At 32.5% G+C, this 18,597-nt stretch overlaps 1 protein-coding gene across 17 annotated transcripts in view; it reads right to left on the minus strand.

Moving 5' to 3' along the window:
• Positions 1 to 17,606, minus strand: part of LOC143063626 (uncharacterized) — a 74,247-nt gene extending 56,641 nt beyond the window's left edge. For 16 of the 17 annotated variants that reach the window (XM_076235871.1, XM_076235870.1, XM_076235860.1 and 13 more), the window contains exons 1-5: positions 17,508 to 17,606; positions 12,483 to 12,650; positions 9,290 to 10,450; positions 8,669 to 8,820; positions 1,566 to 1,791 (exon numbers count right to left, since the gene is read on the minus strand). In XM_076235871.1, the coding sequence (XP_076091986.1) occupies positions 1,566 to 1,791; positions 8,669 to 8,820; positions 9,290 to 10,450; positions 12,483 to 12,618 (1,675 nt within the window). In that variant the 5' untranslated portion in view covers positions 12,619 to 12,650; positions 17,508 to 17,606. Of the gene's footprint in view, positions 1 to 1,565; positions 1,792 to 8,668; positions 8,821 to 9,289; positions 10,451 to 12,482; positions 12,651 to 17,503 lie in introns of all 17 variants that reach the window. The other variant, XM_076235857.1, reaches the window with a different exon arrangement.
• Positions 17,607 to 18,597: the final 991 nt, after the last annotated feature.

The raw sequence follows: 18,597 nt of genomic DNA on the forward strand, positions 1-18,597 counted from the left end.
TTAGTTGTAAACAAGGTTCTTTTTACTTTTAAAAAGCTGTTACGTCTGACATTAGAAGATTTTGTCCTACGGTTCGTCCAACAGAAAATTAATGGACTCTTGTTACGTCCTAATTTTCAAAATTATGTCAAATTTAGACTGTAAACAGTTTAAAACCTCTTTATTTTTCATTTATATGGTAGTATTTAAGGTTAAGTAATTGTCAAAGTAGAAGCGAAATTGATTCTGTGACTTGTGGTAGCCATTTTAGAGAATATCTTGGATGTTGGACGTAACATTTTTTTGGACAAATGTTGGATGTAACTTCCATCTCTTGGTTGGACAGAAAGAGTGTTCACCCCTTCAATGTCGTTGACCTCAAGTAAAAAGGAACAGTTGACAGCAATACTGTATGCACATTGCGATTGTCGTAAAATTTGTTGTCATAAACATTAAAAAAAACTTAAACTGAGTTGGCAACTTGCAAATGAAAATTGAAATTTTCGCCCGTAACGGTTGGACAGATTTTTCAAGAGTAAACTTTAATGACAATTCCTGAAAAAAATAAAACTTTCTGCTGTAACTTCATGATGAATTATCACATTTTAGTTAATAAGCTCAAGCCTCAAGATATTTTGTGCATTTAATTGCCCTCTATTGTTACATAACTTATATTTCATTTTCACATAGGAAGAAGACAGAAAATGTTAGTCCAACAACATGACCATTTAAAATTGTTTTTAATCCTTATTTTTCGATGATTTTTCATGTTTTAGTGTCCTTAACCTTGCCAACTCTATTGTTTTACCTGAAAATCCTTTTTACCTAGTTGCCATTCATACAAAAAGGTTAATAAAACAATTTTGATTTTGGGTCATTCGACCATGTCACAAAATAAGCATGCAAAAAATAGGGAATTCAACACTTCATTTATAAAATACTTTATTCAACAATAAACTTTTCATATGAGACTGTTTATATTATCTCTTCATCATGCAGTGAATTGATTAGCTACCTGCATTTAAACTCAAAATAATTTAAAATATGAAAAAAATGCATTTTTCTGGGACACCCATTGAAACAGCACTTTACTGAATACTTAGCCATATCCAAATTTAATTAATTAAAGCTGTAATCCATGATCACAAATTGAATGCTTTGTTTACAATTGTTGAAAGCCATGTGCTTTTTAGCGGGAAAATTCGGGAAACCCCTTAACAGGAAACAGTTACATTTCATTGTTATTTATAGACATATTACAAAGTTTTTACATAGATTATTTTGAGTGAAAATATAGGTCTGGCAGAAATGTGATGGGTCTGGCAAAACTTCGTACCCTGTAGGCCCCAATGTCTGACAGGAAAAAAAAACTGTTTGCATCTCTGTGGGATAAATGCAAAATGATTCAGGAGTTCAAATTGTCACCAAAATCAAGTTTCTATCACCTATCAACTCCCCCCCCCCCCCCCCCCCCCCCCCCACAAAAAATAGATCATCTAAAATATTTCAAGGCAGATGCAAGAAACAAATTTCCTTGTTATCCTGATTCCTTCTATATGTTGCTAGACTAAAAATTGACTACCTACCTAGTATTGCTTCTATAATCTGTTGATTAAGTATTTTTTTCCCTCGACCAGCCTTTGATAAAGTAGCACCAACTAGATCCTTCCGAGACCAGAATACATTTAATAAATATCTTGCCATTTTTTCACCACTGTATGTACCTGTATCTCTCTCAGTTCCCACCTTAAAAGCTTGTGATATTGTTTTATCATAAACATACACACCACTACCTGTTACAAGTTCTACCATCTGAAAAAGAAAATAAAATTTCTAAGCAACCTTTAAGTTGTTGGGTTTATATCAGTTGTAAATAGATATTGTCTTCTTAAAAAAGACACTTCAAGTGATTCAAAGCATTCAATATTGTTGGAAATCAACAATTTTACATGAATAAACAAGAAAAGTGGCAACCAAGTATCAATAGTAGTTTTTTGAAATAAAAAAAAAAGTCCCTTAGCATTTAAGAGTGCAGCACAAATTCAGAAAAAATTTAACATTCTACATTGGGGTTAGATTTGAAACCCTGTATATATTGGACGTCAAAATGTACGGCCCTCTGTTCTACATCATTCTTTAAAGATTTCAAAGATTTGTTTCAATAAATTTGAGACAGAAATAAATTCGTCATTTTTCACTTTGCATTTATTGAATTATGAGTTGCATAATCATCCAGTGGCAAATAATTTAAATAACTATTATATGACGCTACAAGCATGACAAGTTACTAGCATGACTAGAATAAATACTAATATCAAGGATTTGAAATCAAAGTATCATTGATGTCGTAATTCATCCAATTTTGTAGGAAGTCTGGCAGTTTTCTGACCATATTCTCAATTATTATTTTGATATCTTCATTTTAAAGTCATATGAAACGAGTGACCGGTGAAAAATAATGTTAATCCAATTCTTGAACCAATGCATACATTGTACACCTTTGAGTGAAATTGTTTAAAATTGTGGCAGCTATCAATAACAATGGTATTGTATCAATAATATCACTTGCCAAATGCAAGAATGAAAATGAAAACCTTTAAAACCAGGTGCTCCACAGGGCACAGCTTTATACGACCCCAGTGGTGGAACCCTAAACAGGTGGTCACAATATTCAAGCTTATACTGTCTGAATTTGGATTGTGATCAATTTTTTTACATAATATAGGTTTTTGTCACAAAATTAATGTGGTCAAAGATCTAATAAATCTATTGAACAATACTGTGCATTTGAAGATTTCTTCTTGAAACTTTTCAAAATTCGAAATTTGAAAAATTTTGAAAAAAAAGGAATCCCTTAAAAAAATGGTAAACAAAAATCCCTCCCCCCTCCAACTTTTTGAAACCCCCTTGGAGCAATAACTCTTAAACTCAATCCCATGCTTTCCTTTGTAGTAATGAACCTTGTAGTACAATTCCAGAGAGATCCATACACTTAAACACAAGTTATTGTCTGGAAACTAGAAAAATGCTTGTTTTGGCCCCTTCTTGGCCCTTAATTTCTTAACTTTGGCCCCATAACCCCTAAAATGAATCCAAACCTTCTACTTGTGGTTTTTAACATTGCGGTATAATTTCAGAGCAATTGAAATACTTGTACATAAGTTATTATACTGAAACTAGAAAAATGCTTGTTTTGTGCCCCTTATTCTTGATGGTTGGGACCATCATCCCCAAAATCCCAACCTTCCTCTTGTGGTATTGGACCTTCTGAAAAAATTTAATAAAGATCTATTCACTTAAACTAAAGTTATTATCCGGAAACCAATGTGTATTGGACGACGATAACGACATCATACCAGTATACGATCCCAAAAATTTTATAAGGTTGTATAAAAAGTTTGATTATCAATACACATCTTGAACCTAATTTTATCCAATTTCTTACAGGACTATAATTAGGTACTGATATAACACGTTTCATTATTCTTATCAACTGCTTAAAAATATGATGAATCACATTTTCCACATTAATAAATGGAAATTTAATATAAATTTTGATTTATCATGTGTATGGCATATATGGACCATAATTTGCTATTGGGCTCCGTTTCCTATAACTATAAAAAAGTAATAAAATGTGAATTACTGTAAGAAAAGTTGTAACTACATCTAAAGATGCCATTATTTTTATCAACATACAAGTGTATGCTACTCTTCCCTAGAAAAAAAAGTGAAATTAACAAATTTCAAAGATTATACGACCGTATTTGTGTGTCGTTTCTCGCGTTACTTTTTCTCGTCCGAAGTGCATAACGCTGACTAATTTATAGATAATCGTCACCGGAAAATGCCAAGAACTATAAGTATTTCTGTAGCAGGTGTAAGAACACTGCCGTTATTTTGGTTTCCCATTTCGTAACGCACATTTTAGATGGTTTAATCTGCTTTGTTGTAAAAGAATTCTTTGCAACAATATGCAAATACGAACTCTCGCGAGATGTTCAAACAGGTAAATCAGAGATGATTAACATTCTTGTTTTGTTCTTCGTAATAATTAAGTTAGAAAATGACGTTATCGTTATGCGTTACATTTCACACGAAACAGAGGTCCATTTATTTATTAAAATTGTTTTTGTCGTTAAGTTCTAATCATTTCCGGTCATACGTGAAACATGTGACTAACATGTGATCACGCCCTTACAGCCGGATATACGAAATACTAGGTCTAAACATTGTATTTGTTTCCAACGGGATGTAAGCAAACATAATCTGTAGGCTTGTTTCGTCTTGTTTAAAAAAGGAAAATACAATTTTCAAAGAGATTGCGCCGGGGGTCTATTATTTTTCCTATGTGCATAAGTTACATACGATCTTGTGTGAAAATAAATGCCCAATGACTTGACAAAATCGATTTCAGATTTGACCGACGTTTTAACACACTTCGTTTCCCAATAACGATGTAAATGGTCCTTGGAAAATTCAATTGAAATTACGTCTCCTATCATGGTGCCGATGTTCGTTGGATTGATTTAGCTTCAGCAGTAAATATTACTGGATATTTTAGGTGAATAAAGATAATTTAATAAAAAATACATGTTAATGTACCGTTACACTTGGAATGTACAAAGTTGGTATCTTTGTCACAATTTTTAATTAATTTTTTTTATTCATGTTCTGCAAACACTTATCAGAAACGCAATAAACTTGTCAAAGGAAAAATAAACTTTTACCATGCATGACTTGAAAGGAAGAACTTTATTGATTTTAGCCCACTAAAGTAGGTTAAAATGTGGAAACCATGTAGATGGTGTACAGGTCACAAATATCACATGGTGCCTATTTTAAAGATGCTAATTCCAAGTTAAAAGTTGTTTTCTTTACTGGATTTAAAGAATTTTACATTACCAATGATTTGGAATAAATTGTATATAACTGGAATTTCAAAACCAAATATAAATACATTTTTTTGGCTAAAACATCAAGATACAACGATTATGGTATCCTGTATCAATGAAGAAAATACGGAAATTCCTGAATAAATTGTACTAATTGTTTTCAAAACAAGCACATATTTAGGAGTTTTATAATACTGTTACATTTAAGATGGATTTTAAGAAAAAGTATACTGTTCAGATCATTTTAAGCAGATTTTGCAATAAAATAAAACTAAAAAAATGCTTTCGGTTTCTTATGGTTTCCTGTCGCGTTTAAAAAAAACTTTAATTTAACATTGAAAATAGATTTTAAATATTAACATGAAGCAAGTAACACTAGTAATGGTGTTCATTTATGTCTTTTGAAATATATTGTGCAAAATAAAGAAAATAAAGATTGGTTTCCTGTTTTGTTTCCTGTCACGTAAACGGTGAATCAAAATGTATTAATTTTTTCTCGAAAAACTCGATTGTTCCATTAATACTATTCTAACATCAACACAACCCACAGAATAAAAGTTAAAGTTTTAGAACTTATAACCAGATGCTCCGCAGGGCGTAGCTTTATACGACCGCAGAGGTTGAACCCTGAACGGTTGGGGCAAGTATGGACACAACATTCAAGCTGGATTCAGCTCTAAATTTGGATTGTGATTAAATAGTTGACACAGCATAGGTTTCTGACACAGAATGAATGTGTTCTAATGAACTTAAAATTTTTGTTTTCTCTTAGAGCAATTCACTATGCTGTTGAATATTAATCCTCTCAAAAAAATGTTTGAAGAAATTTTCTTTTTTATTTATGAAATTTCAAATGAGAAAAATTGAACCCAATTTTTTTAATCACATCCCCCTTTCCCTTATTCCAAAACTAATCTCAATTAAAATTTCTAATGGAGTTTGCAACAATAACTACTCATTTAAATACATCATAAAATATTAAGATGTAAAAAAACTGCTTGTTATCACTGAATGGTAAAGATTATTTTAATTTATCAGTTGGTAGTAAAAAGTGAATATACATTGTATATTGTATATAACAAAGATTTAAGTTGATTCTGGACAAAGAAAGATAACTCCAATTAAAAAAAATCTTGCTATTGCACAATATTTTGCAATTAGATATTTCTTGCTTACTATTCTGGACAAAGAAAGATAACTCTTATTAAAAAAAATTTTGCTATTTCACAATATTGTGCAATTAGATATTTCTTGCCATTGCGCAATACTGTGCAATTGAAAAGACTTGCTATTGCACAATACTTAATATAATAATTCTAGATCCTGATTTGGACCAACTTGAAAACTGGGCCCATGATAAAAAATCTAAGTACATTTTTGGATTCAGCATATCAAAGAACCCCAAGATTTCAATTTTTGTTAAAATCAGACTAAGTTTAATTTTGGACCCTTTGGACTTTAGTGTAGACCAATTTGAAAACAGGACCAAAAATGAAGAATCTACATACACAGTTAGATTTGGTATATCAAAGAACCCCATTTATTCAATTTTTGATGAAATCAAACAAAGTTTAATTTTGGACCCCGATTTGGACCAACTTGAAAACTGGGCCAATAATCAAGAATCTAAGTAAATTTTTAGATTCAGCATATCAAAGAACCTAACTGATTCATTTTTTGTCAAAATCAAACTAAGTTTAATTTTGGACCCTTTGGACCTTAATGTAGACCAATTTGAAAAAGGGACCAAAAGTTAAGAATCTACATACACAGTTAGATTCGGCATATCAAAGAACCCAAATTATTCAATTTTGATGAAATAAAACAAAGTTTAATTTTGGACCCTTTGGGACCCTTATTCTGTTGGGACCAAAACTCCCAAAAACAATACCAACCTTCCTTTTATGGTCATAAACCTTGTGTTTAAATATCATAGATTTCTATTTACTTATACTAACGTTATGGTGCGAAAACCAAGAAAAATGCTTATTTGGGTCCCTTTTTGGCCCCTAATTCCTAAACTGTTGGGACCTAAACTCCCAAAATCAATACCAACCTTCCTTTTGTAGTCATTAACATTGTGTTTAAATTTCATTGATTTCTATTTACTTAAACTAAAGTTATTGTGCCAAAACCAAGAATAATGCTTATTTGGGCCCTTTTTTGGCCCCTAATTCCTAAACTGTTGAAACCAAAACTCCCAAAATCAATCCCAACCGCTCTTTTGTGGTCATAAACCTTGTGTCAAAATTTCATAGATTTCTATTAACTTAAACTAAAGTTATAGTGCGAAAACCAAGAAAATGCTTATTTGGGCCCTTTTTGGCCCCTAATTCCTAAAATGTTGGGACCAAAACTCCAAAAATCAATACCAACCTTCCTTTTGTGGTCATAAACCTTGTGTTAAAATTTCATAGATTTCCATTCACTTTTACTAAAGTTAGAGTGCGAAAACTAAAAGTATTCGGACGACGACGACGACGACACAGACGACGACGCCAACGTGATAGCAATATACGACGAAAAATTTTTCAAATTTTGCGGTCGTATAAAAAAGGATACAAAAAGAAACCAAAGGCCGAATTCCAAATTATGGTCCAGATATGCAAGTGTATATCTTAAATAAAGAAGTTGTTCGCTAAACCTCTTCTTAATTTTTAAGGACAAATATATATATAACATATCAAAAGTTGGACGTTGATGATTAAATTGTGTATAAAGTCATAGAAACTCATAATTATTTTCATGACCTGTCTTCAACCTAGAATTTTGAACCTTCTCCAAATTTTTCAAGTGTTCAAATAGATCCACTAGTACTATGACCGTGATGACTGAATCAAACACAATCTTACACATGGATAGTGGTATAGACAAGTGTAAATCTACTTCTGTGAAAACAAAGTTACATAGTTTGTACATGTATCAGTCAGGGGATAAGTCTTACTTAAACAAGAGATTTTTTAAATCACTGATTCAAGTAACATTATTTTAATAAAGGTTGGAAGTTAGAGTTGTCTTTCTTTAATAATCACCTATTTAAGTAGTACAAATTAATCACTAGAAGAAGTGATTTAATTTTATTGTAGCTTTAAATATAGAATACTAATGATCCAGGCACTAATTATGTTTCTAAACTTATCAGAACCAACATCTGTGTTGTCTAGGATGACCAGGTCATTTCAGGTGATGACCTTGTACTGAATCCAGGATAATGACATAAAAATCACTTGTTTAAGTATCAAACCTCAATTTCCTTCCCAAAAATCACTTCTTTAAGTATCATTCTTTTAATTACCCCCACTAATTTCAACACCCCGAACAGTGAAATTTTTATCGCGAACAGTAGAATTTTATTACATAATCTTAAAGATGAAACCTTGAACTTCACAGGAAAAATACTCCCACTGCTGTGAAAAATCTTTTAAGAAAGTATCAGTTCATTATGTAAAGCCATTATTATAGCATTTTTTCAACTAAAATAGAATTTTCAGCTAAATGATAGCATTAAAGGCATAAATCTTGCTACTTAAAAAGAAGCAAAAAGTTCATATTTTTTAATTTTACTAATTAAAAGATATTATTTAAACCTATGTGTTTAAAATTTTGAAAAAAACTACAAAATCCCAATTTGTGACAAAACCTCGAATTTGCTACTCAAATAAGTGATAAAAATCACTTATTTCAGTAAGTCCCCTGACTGTGTATATAAATTCTGGTTTTACATGTTGATACTGTCCACCGCAATCCTCATCAATTTTGTTTAAAAATGAATGTGATCACATGACATGATTTACCTGATAAGCCTTTGCAGTCTCTGTGTCAATCAGACCTGGTCTAGGGACTCCACCAGGCTCTACAGGACCATGTGATGTATGAGATGTGTCTTGAAATGAGAGTGATGAGTCTGTACTTGTATCTAATAATGAGGTTTGTAATGTTGCTGCATCTAAAATAATCACAAAATCCATCAATTTTTCAGGTAATAATCTTAACAAAATTGACATGATTGACTGTAAGATTCCAGTAGCCCTTTTTCATGTTTTTATTGATATTTTAGCCCACTATAACGACATGTATGTTATTTTTCTCTTGAAAAGTAAACAAAATATACTTATATAAGTTAATTATAATGTTCATGATGTTTGAATAATCTCCCCTTAATTTTCTCAAAAATTCACTTGTATACGTAAAAAAAAATTTACAATCCCACAAAAATTCTCAAGTTTTGAGATGTAAAATATGCCGTTAATCATTGTTAATGATTTTTCGCAGGTGAGCTAATTCAACAGAGAAAGTGATTGCGCAAAGATCTTAAAAGTATTTTAGCAAGGCCTTCAAAAATTGCTCCTTGCCAAATAAACATAATTTGTAAATTAATGTTGTGTAATGATACATGTATTAGTATTATTAGATACCTGTACTAAAGGAGTCACTTATACTGGCATTCAGGTCTGTTTCCATTTTAACTTCAGTGGCATTAGAACCTGATGGTGCTGACACCTGTGACAAATCTCTACTGATATTGTCAATATTGGCATGCAGAGCCACAGGAACAGCTTGTCCATCAACCATCTGGGAGAATGAATTTGGTGAAATTGACAATCCAGGGAACACAGTTGGTGCTGAAAGCGGATTAGATGAGGTTGTGTCCTGAAAACTTGTCTGACGTTTCACAGAACTGGAATCTGGTAGTTTCGGTTCTGGGCTAAATGACTGACTAGAAGGAGGGACTTCTGTTGATAATCTGCATTGTCCAGACACTGCCTGAACTGTCTCTGCAATTATATCATCCAATGATTGTGAACCAGTAACTGGTGATACTGAAAATGCTGATGAACTCATAGGTGGTGCTAGAAATGAACTAACTGGTGGTGCTCCAAGAGCAAAATTTCTATTTGAACTAGCTGTCCTTGTAGACTGTGAACTAAAGCTGGAAGAAAAAGTAGGTGTCAGTGTTGTTGTTGTTGAAGTATATATTGCAGTACCTGTTGACAATGCTTGTCTGTTTTTGGCCTTTTGTAAAAGCTGACCTGCCCGTCTAACAATTGGAGTGCTGGTTTTTCCAATTTCTTGTCTATTTGAAGAAAACATTTTCTCTGTTGGTGAGGATCCATCAATCTCAATAACTTCAGTTCTAGCACGTTTTTCTTGTCTTTGAATAGAAGCAGTCTGGATTTTTTGTTTTAAGTACCCTTGTGAAGGTATCTGTCTCAAATTGGCACTTTGGGATATTGCACTGTTCTGATTGGAATTCTGTCTAAAATTGTTATTGTTCACCCTATTCTGCATTTCTCCATGAGACAGATCTATAATTCCCACTTCACCACGAATATTTTCTGACTCATCTGTTGACTTCTGCTGAGCCTTGTCCTTAATTCTTGAGGCTGCATTCAGCTGATGGACAGGTTGTGATGCATGAATATCTGAGTAATATTGGCCAACATCACGCCCAGCATGACCAGCATGACCAGTGGATGATGATGAATTACAATTCCTACAAGGCGCTGGAGGTGGTGCAATATCAGATGTTATGGTGTCTTCTTCTAACCATTTGGGCTTTGTTTTTACATTATGGTCTACAAATAAAAATAAAATTACAATTATAAATATATGTTTGAAAACAAAATGATTTGTGTTCAATATTAAACATGTTAAAAATATAATCCACAAACACATAAATACTCGCATAATTAAATTGATGCATTTTTTATAAATTTGATATATACATTTTGTAGTAAAAATGAACAATCATAACATGCATAAGGCCAGGGTGTTTAAATTTGTTTGGTTTCAAGACATTAACTTAAGTTCAAGTGAATGGATCTCTATGAAATTTTACCACAAGGTTCAATCCCACAAAGGGAAGATAGGGATTGATGTTGGGGGTTATGGTACCCAGTTTAGAATAGAGGCCTAAAACAAAAGATTTTTTGTACAAAAAAATGTAGTTTCAGGACAATAACTTGTGTGTAAGCATGGTACATTTGTAAGTGTATGGATCTCTTAGAGACTCTGAAATTCTACCACAAGGTTTCATATCACATAGCAATTGCATAGGGAAGGCTGGAATTGAGTTTCTGGGTAAATACCCAAAACTTTTAAAAATATATAAATAAGGTACAAAATGTACCAAAAACAAGCATTTTTCTAGTTTCCAGACAATAAGTTGTGTTAAAGTTTATGGAACTCACTAAAACCATGGAAACTGAACATTTTTCCTGAAAAGAAAATAATCTTCAAAATTCAGGGTAGGGGATCAATAAGAACAGTATTGCACAATAGCAGGACATTTTTAATTGAAAAAAAAACACATTTTTATCCAATTTCAATTGAAATGAATGGGATAATTCAAAGCCTTAAATTTTTTGTATTACTATTTTGGATATTGGGCCTCATTTTCATATTGGTCTACATTGAGGTCAAAAGGGACCAAAATTAAACTGTTTGATTTCATTAAAAATTTGTCAAAAACTGAATAATTGCAGCTCTACATGCTCTAGGATATGCTAAATCTTATTGAGCAATTACATTTTTTTTATTTTGGGCCCTGTTTTCAAATTAGTCCTATTGGTATTAAGGCATCTTCGCTAGCCAAGGGTTACGATCCACTTCCGATCTCTCCACCCTTGGCAGATTAAGCCAACATTTCAAAAACAATGTTGCGCCATCTATCAGAAGATTAAAGTCACGCCCATTCCGAATACATTATTCTTGACCAATGTAGCACTTGAACTCTTCTATTTGGAGTTAAAAACACGGTAGCGTCTAGATTCTACACACTTGTAAAGCCGGAAATGAATATATACGTCAACATTCATGGATTTGGGCATTAAACATACATAGGAACTTCTATAAGTTGAGAAAAAAGATTCAAGTTGTCACTAAATATAGTTGAAGTTGTATGTTTAAGGAAGTAAAGACTTATTGCACATGTTGCACAATAAACACATGGCAATTGTTTACAAACACTTTCTACATTTACACGTGATCATGATATAGGCGCTTTTTGATTGGGTGCAGCAAGTTTCGACTGCAACAAATAAAAATCCTTACCTTGTGTCTTCGAATTCTTATCTCAATCCGCCAAGGGTGGAGAGAACGGGAGTGGATCGTACAACCCTTGGCTAGCGAAGATGGTTTTAAGGGTCAAAAAATGATTTCAAATTAAAAAAAAAAAAAAAAAATTTATTATATGATGAATCTCACCATGTTGTTTGATTTTGGAAATATCAGATCATCCTAGGTATATTATATAAGTCAGACAGTATCAAGCTAGTATATTGTGTCCAAACTTGCCCCTACTGTTCAGGGTTGGAACTCAGCAGTCGTAACAGTCAGGTTGCCCACGGTGAAGCATTTTATCAATCTTAGCTTGGGATACCAATTTTCTTAGATTTCATTGAAATTTGAAGTTTCATATGACTTTAATCTTCTAGTACAATGTAGTAGCTCGGACAACTTTGATGAATTCTAAATACAATTTCAAATGTATATTTTCTCAAACGTTTGTGCATGCTGTGTAACGATTCATATATAATGTAATGATGGTACATGTAAACATGGTATACATGTATAACCTGACAACAAGAAGTAAATATTACAGATTACCTAACACCATGTATCCCTTGGTTTTAAACTCGGATAGTTTCAAATCTAGCCACATGACAAACTGTGTTAATGTCCATGGCTCTGCCTCTTTAACCATAAAGGAGAAGTCTTCTTTGATCTTGAATAGGTCAATCATTGTAAGTAATATATCTTTAAACCATCAAATTCCTGAAAAAGACATAATTAATACATGTCATGTAATAGTTCTAAATAAATCATTCACAGGGCTCGACATTAACGCTTGTCCGATTGTCCGCTACCAGAGGTAAAAAGGGGCGGACAAGTAAAACCCCAGTAGAGCTTGTCCGATGGGACAAGTAAAATAATCTGTAGAAAATAATTTAAATCCCACTCTGATGATAAAACGAAATTCGTTAATCAATAAGGTTTTAAAAATGTTATTTAATTTGACCTGTTATAAGATTACAAAATCAATCGATAATAAATTTAAACTGTTGTCTTGTCATATACTTCGACATAGAAAAAACACATTCTGTAAACGTAAACCAGTCATCGAAACTCTTACTAGTCTACTGAATCTTCCTCCGATCATTTAGAACAACCTCCAGTGGAGAAACTTTATCAGTGATGCGCTTTAAAGATATGGAACTCAGCTTTGAGATTAAAATAACAATATTGACTGAGACGGACATTTTTATAAACAAACCCCTTCGATACAATCATGGACTTAACAAAATTTGGTTTCACTACATCTGGGAAAAAGAAAAAAAAACAAACTATAACTGTTATATTCTTTTATTTCACTTTGTTCAAGCATTAACATAGAAATTAACTATATTTTTAAAAGAAAAAAAAAATTCACAATTATTTTTCGGACAAGTAAAATTCCATTCGGACAAGTTCATTTTGGTAAGTACTTGTCCTACAAGACAAGTTAAAAAAAAGTTATTGTAGAGGCCTGATTCAATACATGAAATTGACAAATACTTGCATACATGTATGATATATACATGATTAAATAAATATCACTATATTTTTTTTAATTCTACTTCCAAATGAGTATTATGGTTATCATATTCAATTGTCCAAGCCTGTAGTTTAGTTTAAACATATTTATTTATAGTCATGATAGTGGATTGGGAAAAAGTTATTGCAAATTTATATTAATCCCTTTCCACTTTGTGGGTACGAGTGCTGTCTTGAAGCAGCATTAGTAAGTCTGCTCTTTTTTCGAAATCTACATGTACAAGGGTGTCTTTTACGTACAAGAGATATGTGGCTCTCTCTTAATACAGGTCAGCAATTCATTGCCCCCTTGCAACGGACTATCATCGTTTCTCAAGACTGTAGTTGCAAATGGTGTCAAGGGAGGGCAGAAAATTCGGTCCCTGCAATTTTCTCCCCGAGACAGGGATAGAATCAGGAACCTTTGTGTCAGTAGTCGGATGTGCTAACCACTAAACCATGGCTCTCCAAAGAGGCTGAAGGGCCATATACAATGTATATTGACAATTGACCCAATGATTTACAGGTGCATGTTTTAATCAATCAGTTGATACCTTCATTTAATCATCTGGCTTGTTAATGCAACATTAGGGTTAAGATGTGAAATTTAAGGACATCCGATACAGTTTTAGGGAGTTTACTCAAAGCATTTTGCAAAGCATGACTTGAAGTGTTTCAATTCTCAAAAACTTTCGGCTCGCTTATTCATCATGTGTGTAATTTTTCCTAAATTTAACAAGCATTCTGAGACAGTTTCTACATGTACAAATGTATATAAGTGCTTTTTCAATGGAATTCTTGTCTTTTTACCAATAAAAAAATCCAGCTTCAATGTGGGAAAAATATCAAAAAATTGTTATAAACACTTACATTTGTAGTTACATGACTTGTTGAAGTGATTACATTTTAACTTCTCAAATTACTTGTTTCAGTGATTTTAAAAAGTCTGTGTGAAAATTTTTAACATTATACAGCCAAAGTCACTCAAAGAAATGATTCTGAAATCACTTGTTTAAGTAGTACCCCTGACTGTCAAACATCAGGGATGATTCCACTATATAGTTTAGGGCTAAGCGGCCCTTAAATTGGCCAGCGGCCCCAAAAAAATGTACATGAAAATAAATCCCACTGCAGGAAAATAAAATAAAAATCGATATTTCTGGAAAAGTTTCTGTCACTGATTAAGGCAACTATAATTTTTCATAGTTTGTTGTCAAAACGTTTTAAAATCCGGATAAGAACATGAAGAATGCTGATTACAATCGCATTTTATTAACAACGATTTAATTATGTCAACATGTGGCAAACAATTTTAGCAGCCGAATTCAATTGATTAATATGTTATGGGAGTATTGGATCTTGTAAAAGCAGATCGCCCAGCAGGTTGATAAAGATGGGTGTCAAAGCAGACCTCGGCAGAGAGTAAATTCAAATTTTGATATAACATTGATGGATAAGGTTTAATGGGCGCCGATCTCGTAAAAGCAGATCGCCCAGCAGTGCCGGTTATATAATATGATGACAACTTGTTTTGTAAAAGAAATTATTTCCTCAAAAGACAAAAGTTTGAGCGTTTTTTGAAAATAATGTTGATGATAGACCATTCATGAAATACGATGTCATCATTATGGAACTATTTCAAAAGTTTTGAAGATGATCCAAATAATTTCAAAGAACACTGGTTCAATGCTTTAAATATCTTATCAATTAAGTATATGAACTTTTGTAATTGCTTTTCTGAATTCAACAATTGACCAGTTCAATTTGAAATCCATTTGAATCAAGGTAAATTTATAGAGATGACCTGTTGTTGAAAAAATACCCGATGAATGATTTTTTTCAGTGGTTTATGTTAGCTGAAATATGTGTTTTTGTAATAAGCCTAGGTAACTATAGCTAAGATGATAGACTAGTGCATCACGTTCAATGATATTCATGTAATAACAGTAGCCCATCCAGAATTATTCAAATGTTACAACTTACATGAACATCAGTGTACAGGTTAAACTTAATAATATACATTTTCCGTTTTTCAGGAAAATAATGTTATTTCGTCTTAGATTTTTTGCTTAAAAAATTCCCAATTTGATGTTTAAGGGACCCATTTGAAAACACCTGGAATCATCCCTGAACATCATGAACATGTTCATGATGTTAAAGGAAATACAAATATTTATTTTTTTTGCCTTAATAAATCATGTAAGATATCAATCTTTTATTCCATTCCGTTTTTTTAATTCTTTTAAGAGGTAAGATAAGATAAGATAAGATAAGAAAACTTTATTTTGATTCGGCACAAGTACAAATACATTTGTAAGCAACACAAGCTCTAAGGAGCTTTTGACCGAATATAAAAACATATATAACATTAAAACAGTGCATATACATTTTGTAGGTGGATTTATAAATGCAGAGACAAAAACAACCGTAGGTGCACCATTACTGGTTCCTCCAGGACCCAGTGTCCAGGCGGACGGTGATGTTGGGCATTAGCTGATTTGGTTATTTCCACAAAGTAACACAAATAAAATTGTTCTTGTAATTGTTTTAGCCTTCTGAAGGGATAAAAAAGAATCAAATTGATAAGTTCAAGAGTTAATTTATAACTGCAATCTCATGATTTACCATATTCATGATATTTAGCCATTTTCCATTTTAAAAAAAGCCAACATCAGATAAAATTTGTTTTATTTAAGTCAAATTTATATCAGATTGACCTACATTTTGCTCTGCATCCTTGGCAGTGTGTTTGGTTCAATATCAACTACATGTATAGTGCGTTGTATAATACTTTCCTTTATTCAAATTAAGATACAATGTATTTTTGGAAGGTATGCGTGGAAATCACCAGACAACTGAGAAATTCTCAAAAGATGGTTTCCCCAATTTTGGACACACATTTATAATAAAAATAATTTACACAAAATGTGGAGGGTGAAACAATACAAAACATGCAAAAGGAAGATTTTATGAAATAAAAGTATGTTATGAATGTTTTCACACAATATTATCCAATATTTGGTTTTATCAGTTGAACAGTTGGTTGAAGTCATAAGTCTTAGGTGTGCGGATACACAGAACTGCACCGTACACAGTCTTCACGATGAACTTTTAAATCTACAGGCCCAGAGCTCAATTTTTGAAAATTTTTAGTTAGACTCTGTTGGCCTGTAGATATGATTTTTACAGGCCCGAGAGCAATTTTACAAGCCTGGGCTGCCTGGGCTGCCACTCAGCGTGAAGACTGCGTACATGTGTACAAAGGGTAACATGAATGACTGAAATATAATTTTTCATGTTTGTTTTAAGCATAGTCATGATTAGACCGAATAATCTGTCTCTTGTGTGGGTACATTTGTCATTTCATATTTTCTTTTCATTATTTGGCTATGTATGTATGTTCCGTATCTCCCTCCTTTAGTAGGAGCACCACCATGGGTTATGGTGTAAAAAGGAAGACATTTAACACACTGTATCGGTACAGATTTAATGTGAGCATTTGCCTATCCAGTCTCCCAGCCTGGCCGTGACGGGTCTTACAACCAGAAAGTTGTATTATTATTTATTATTATTATTTTTTTTGGCTATTTATTATTTTATTTTTTTTTTTGTGCCACAAAAAAAAATAAAAAAATAATAATAATAAATAGCCAAATAATGAAAAGAAAATATGAAATGACAAATGTACCCACACAAGAGACAGATTATTCGGTCTAAGTCATGATAGTCATTGATAGTCGACTTCTTCAAGTTTTCCAGTCATCGATCTGAATAAAGATGATTAATAACTAGTGAGTAGACGGGAGTAGACAGAACTACTGCCAGGGATCCATATGCCCACCGAAGTTTTTTGACTGAGACAATTAATAAATAGAATCTACACTGTTAGCATTCGAATTTTCAATTGGGTTATCTGCCCCTGTTACTGTTCTAGCATCTCGATTTATTTTTATCCTACAACCTCTAAAGAGATGCAATCTGTTATCGTAAAAGCTTAGAATTTCATCACGCATTTCACCATAAAGATTTGTACTATTTATTATCCTCACACTTACATACATGTACGATTGAAATCTTTCAGTTACGCCAGAGTAAGCTATCCAGTGGTAGGTGTCGCTGTTTGCCTTTTCATTACTAAATGCAGAACAAAAGCGGCTAGTATCGGTCGTTACGGCACCGGACCGCGGGTAGACACAAAAGCTAGCGCGAGTGGTTCAGGCCTGACATTTTTAAGAATTTTTGTGCAAAGCACTGGCTATAAATGTAAGACAAGAAAAAAACATAATTGGAACTTGTACCAGATGAATTGTCATATAGACTGTTGAAGTTCAAAGACTCTGAAATAGCGTCAGTCTTCACAGTCTTTTTCCACCGTCTGAGGTAAGCCGGGACAGAAAGTAACAGGACAAAAAATCACAGGACATAAAGTCACAAATAATTTGTTGACAACTATTTGAATATATAAGAGAAAGATCTATCAGATCTTGAAATATTTGTTTTCTTTTTATTATAGATATATTCATTTTTTAAGTTTAGGAAATTGTTCATAACCCTTGGAAATAAAAATATAAATATTAAATTTTAATCATGCAAAGGATATAATTTCTTGGCACAATGAAGCCATCTAAGAACCAAACCACTTTGACATTTTGTTTTCATTACAATTATTTGATCATTATATTGATATTTATTGAATTTATTTTAATTACAAAGTTGCTTCAAAAATAACCGACGTTTTGCATTTCATTTGCGCCGATTTTTCTTTCATTTGCGACGAGTTTTGTTTTCATTTAATTTGCGCCGATTTTTTTTTTTTTTTTGCAAATAAAGATAGATATTTTATTAGTGAAGCTAAAAGTAAAATTATGACTTTCAATAGTAGAAGAAATGAAAAATGTGTGGATGAATTTTATTTACATGAAAAACCTATAGAACATGTTGTTTCATATACTCATGTGGGAATTAATCGAAATTCAGAAGAAAAATGTTTGGTATCAGAAAGAATTAAATTAGCTAGACGAACCTGCTATTCGCTAATGGGTGCAGGTATGCACGGATATAATGGAGTCAACCCAAATATAGTCATCAAACTATGGAATACATATGTTCGCCCACGATTAATTTTTGGACTAGACTGTGTAACACTTAG

Source organism: Mytilus galloprovincialis, chromosome 2 (genome assembly GCF_965363235.1).
Source record: "Mytilus galloprovincialis chromosome 2, xbMytGall1.hap1.1, whole genome shotgun sequence".
Lineage (NCBI taxonomy): Eukaryota > Metazoa > Mollusca > Bivalvia > Mytilida > Mytilidae > Mytilus > Mytilus galloprovincialis.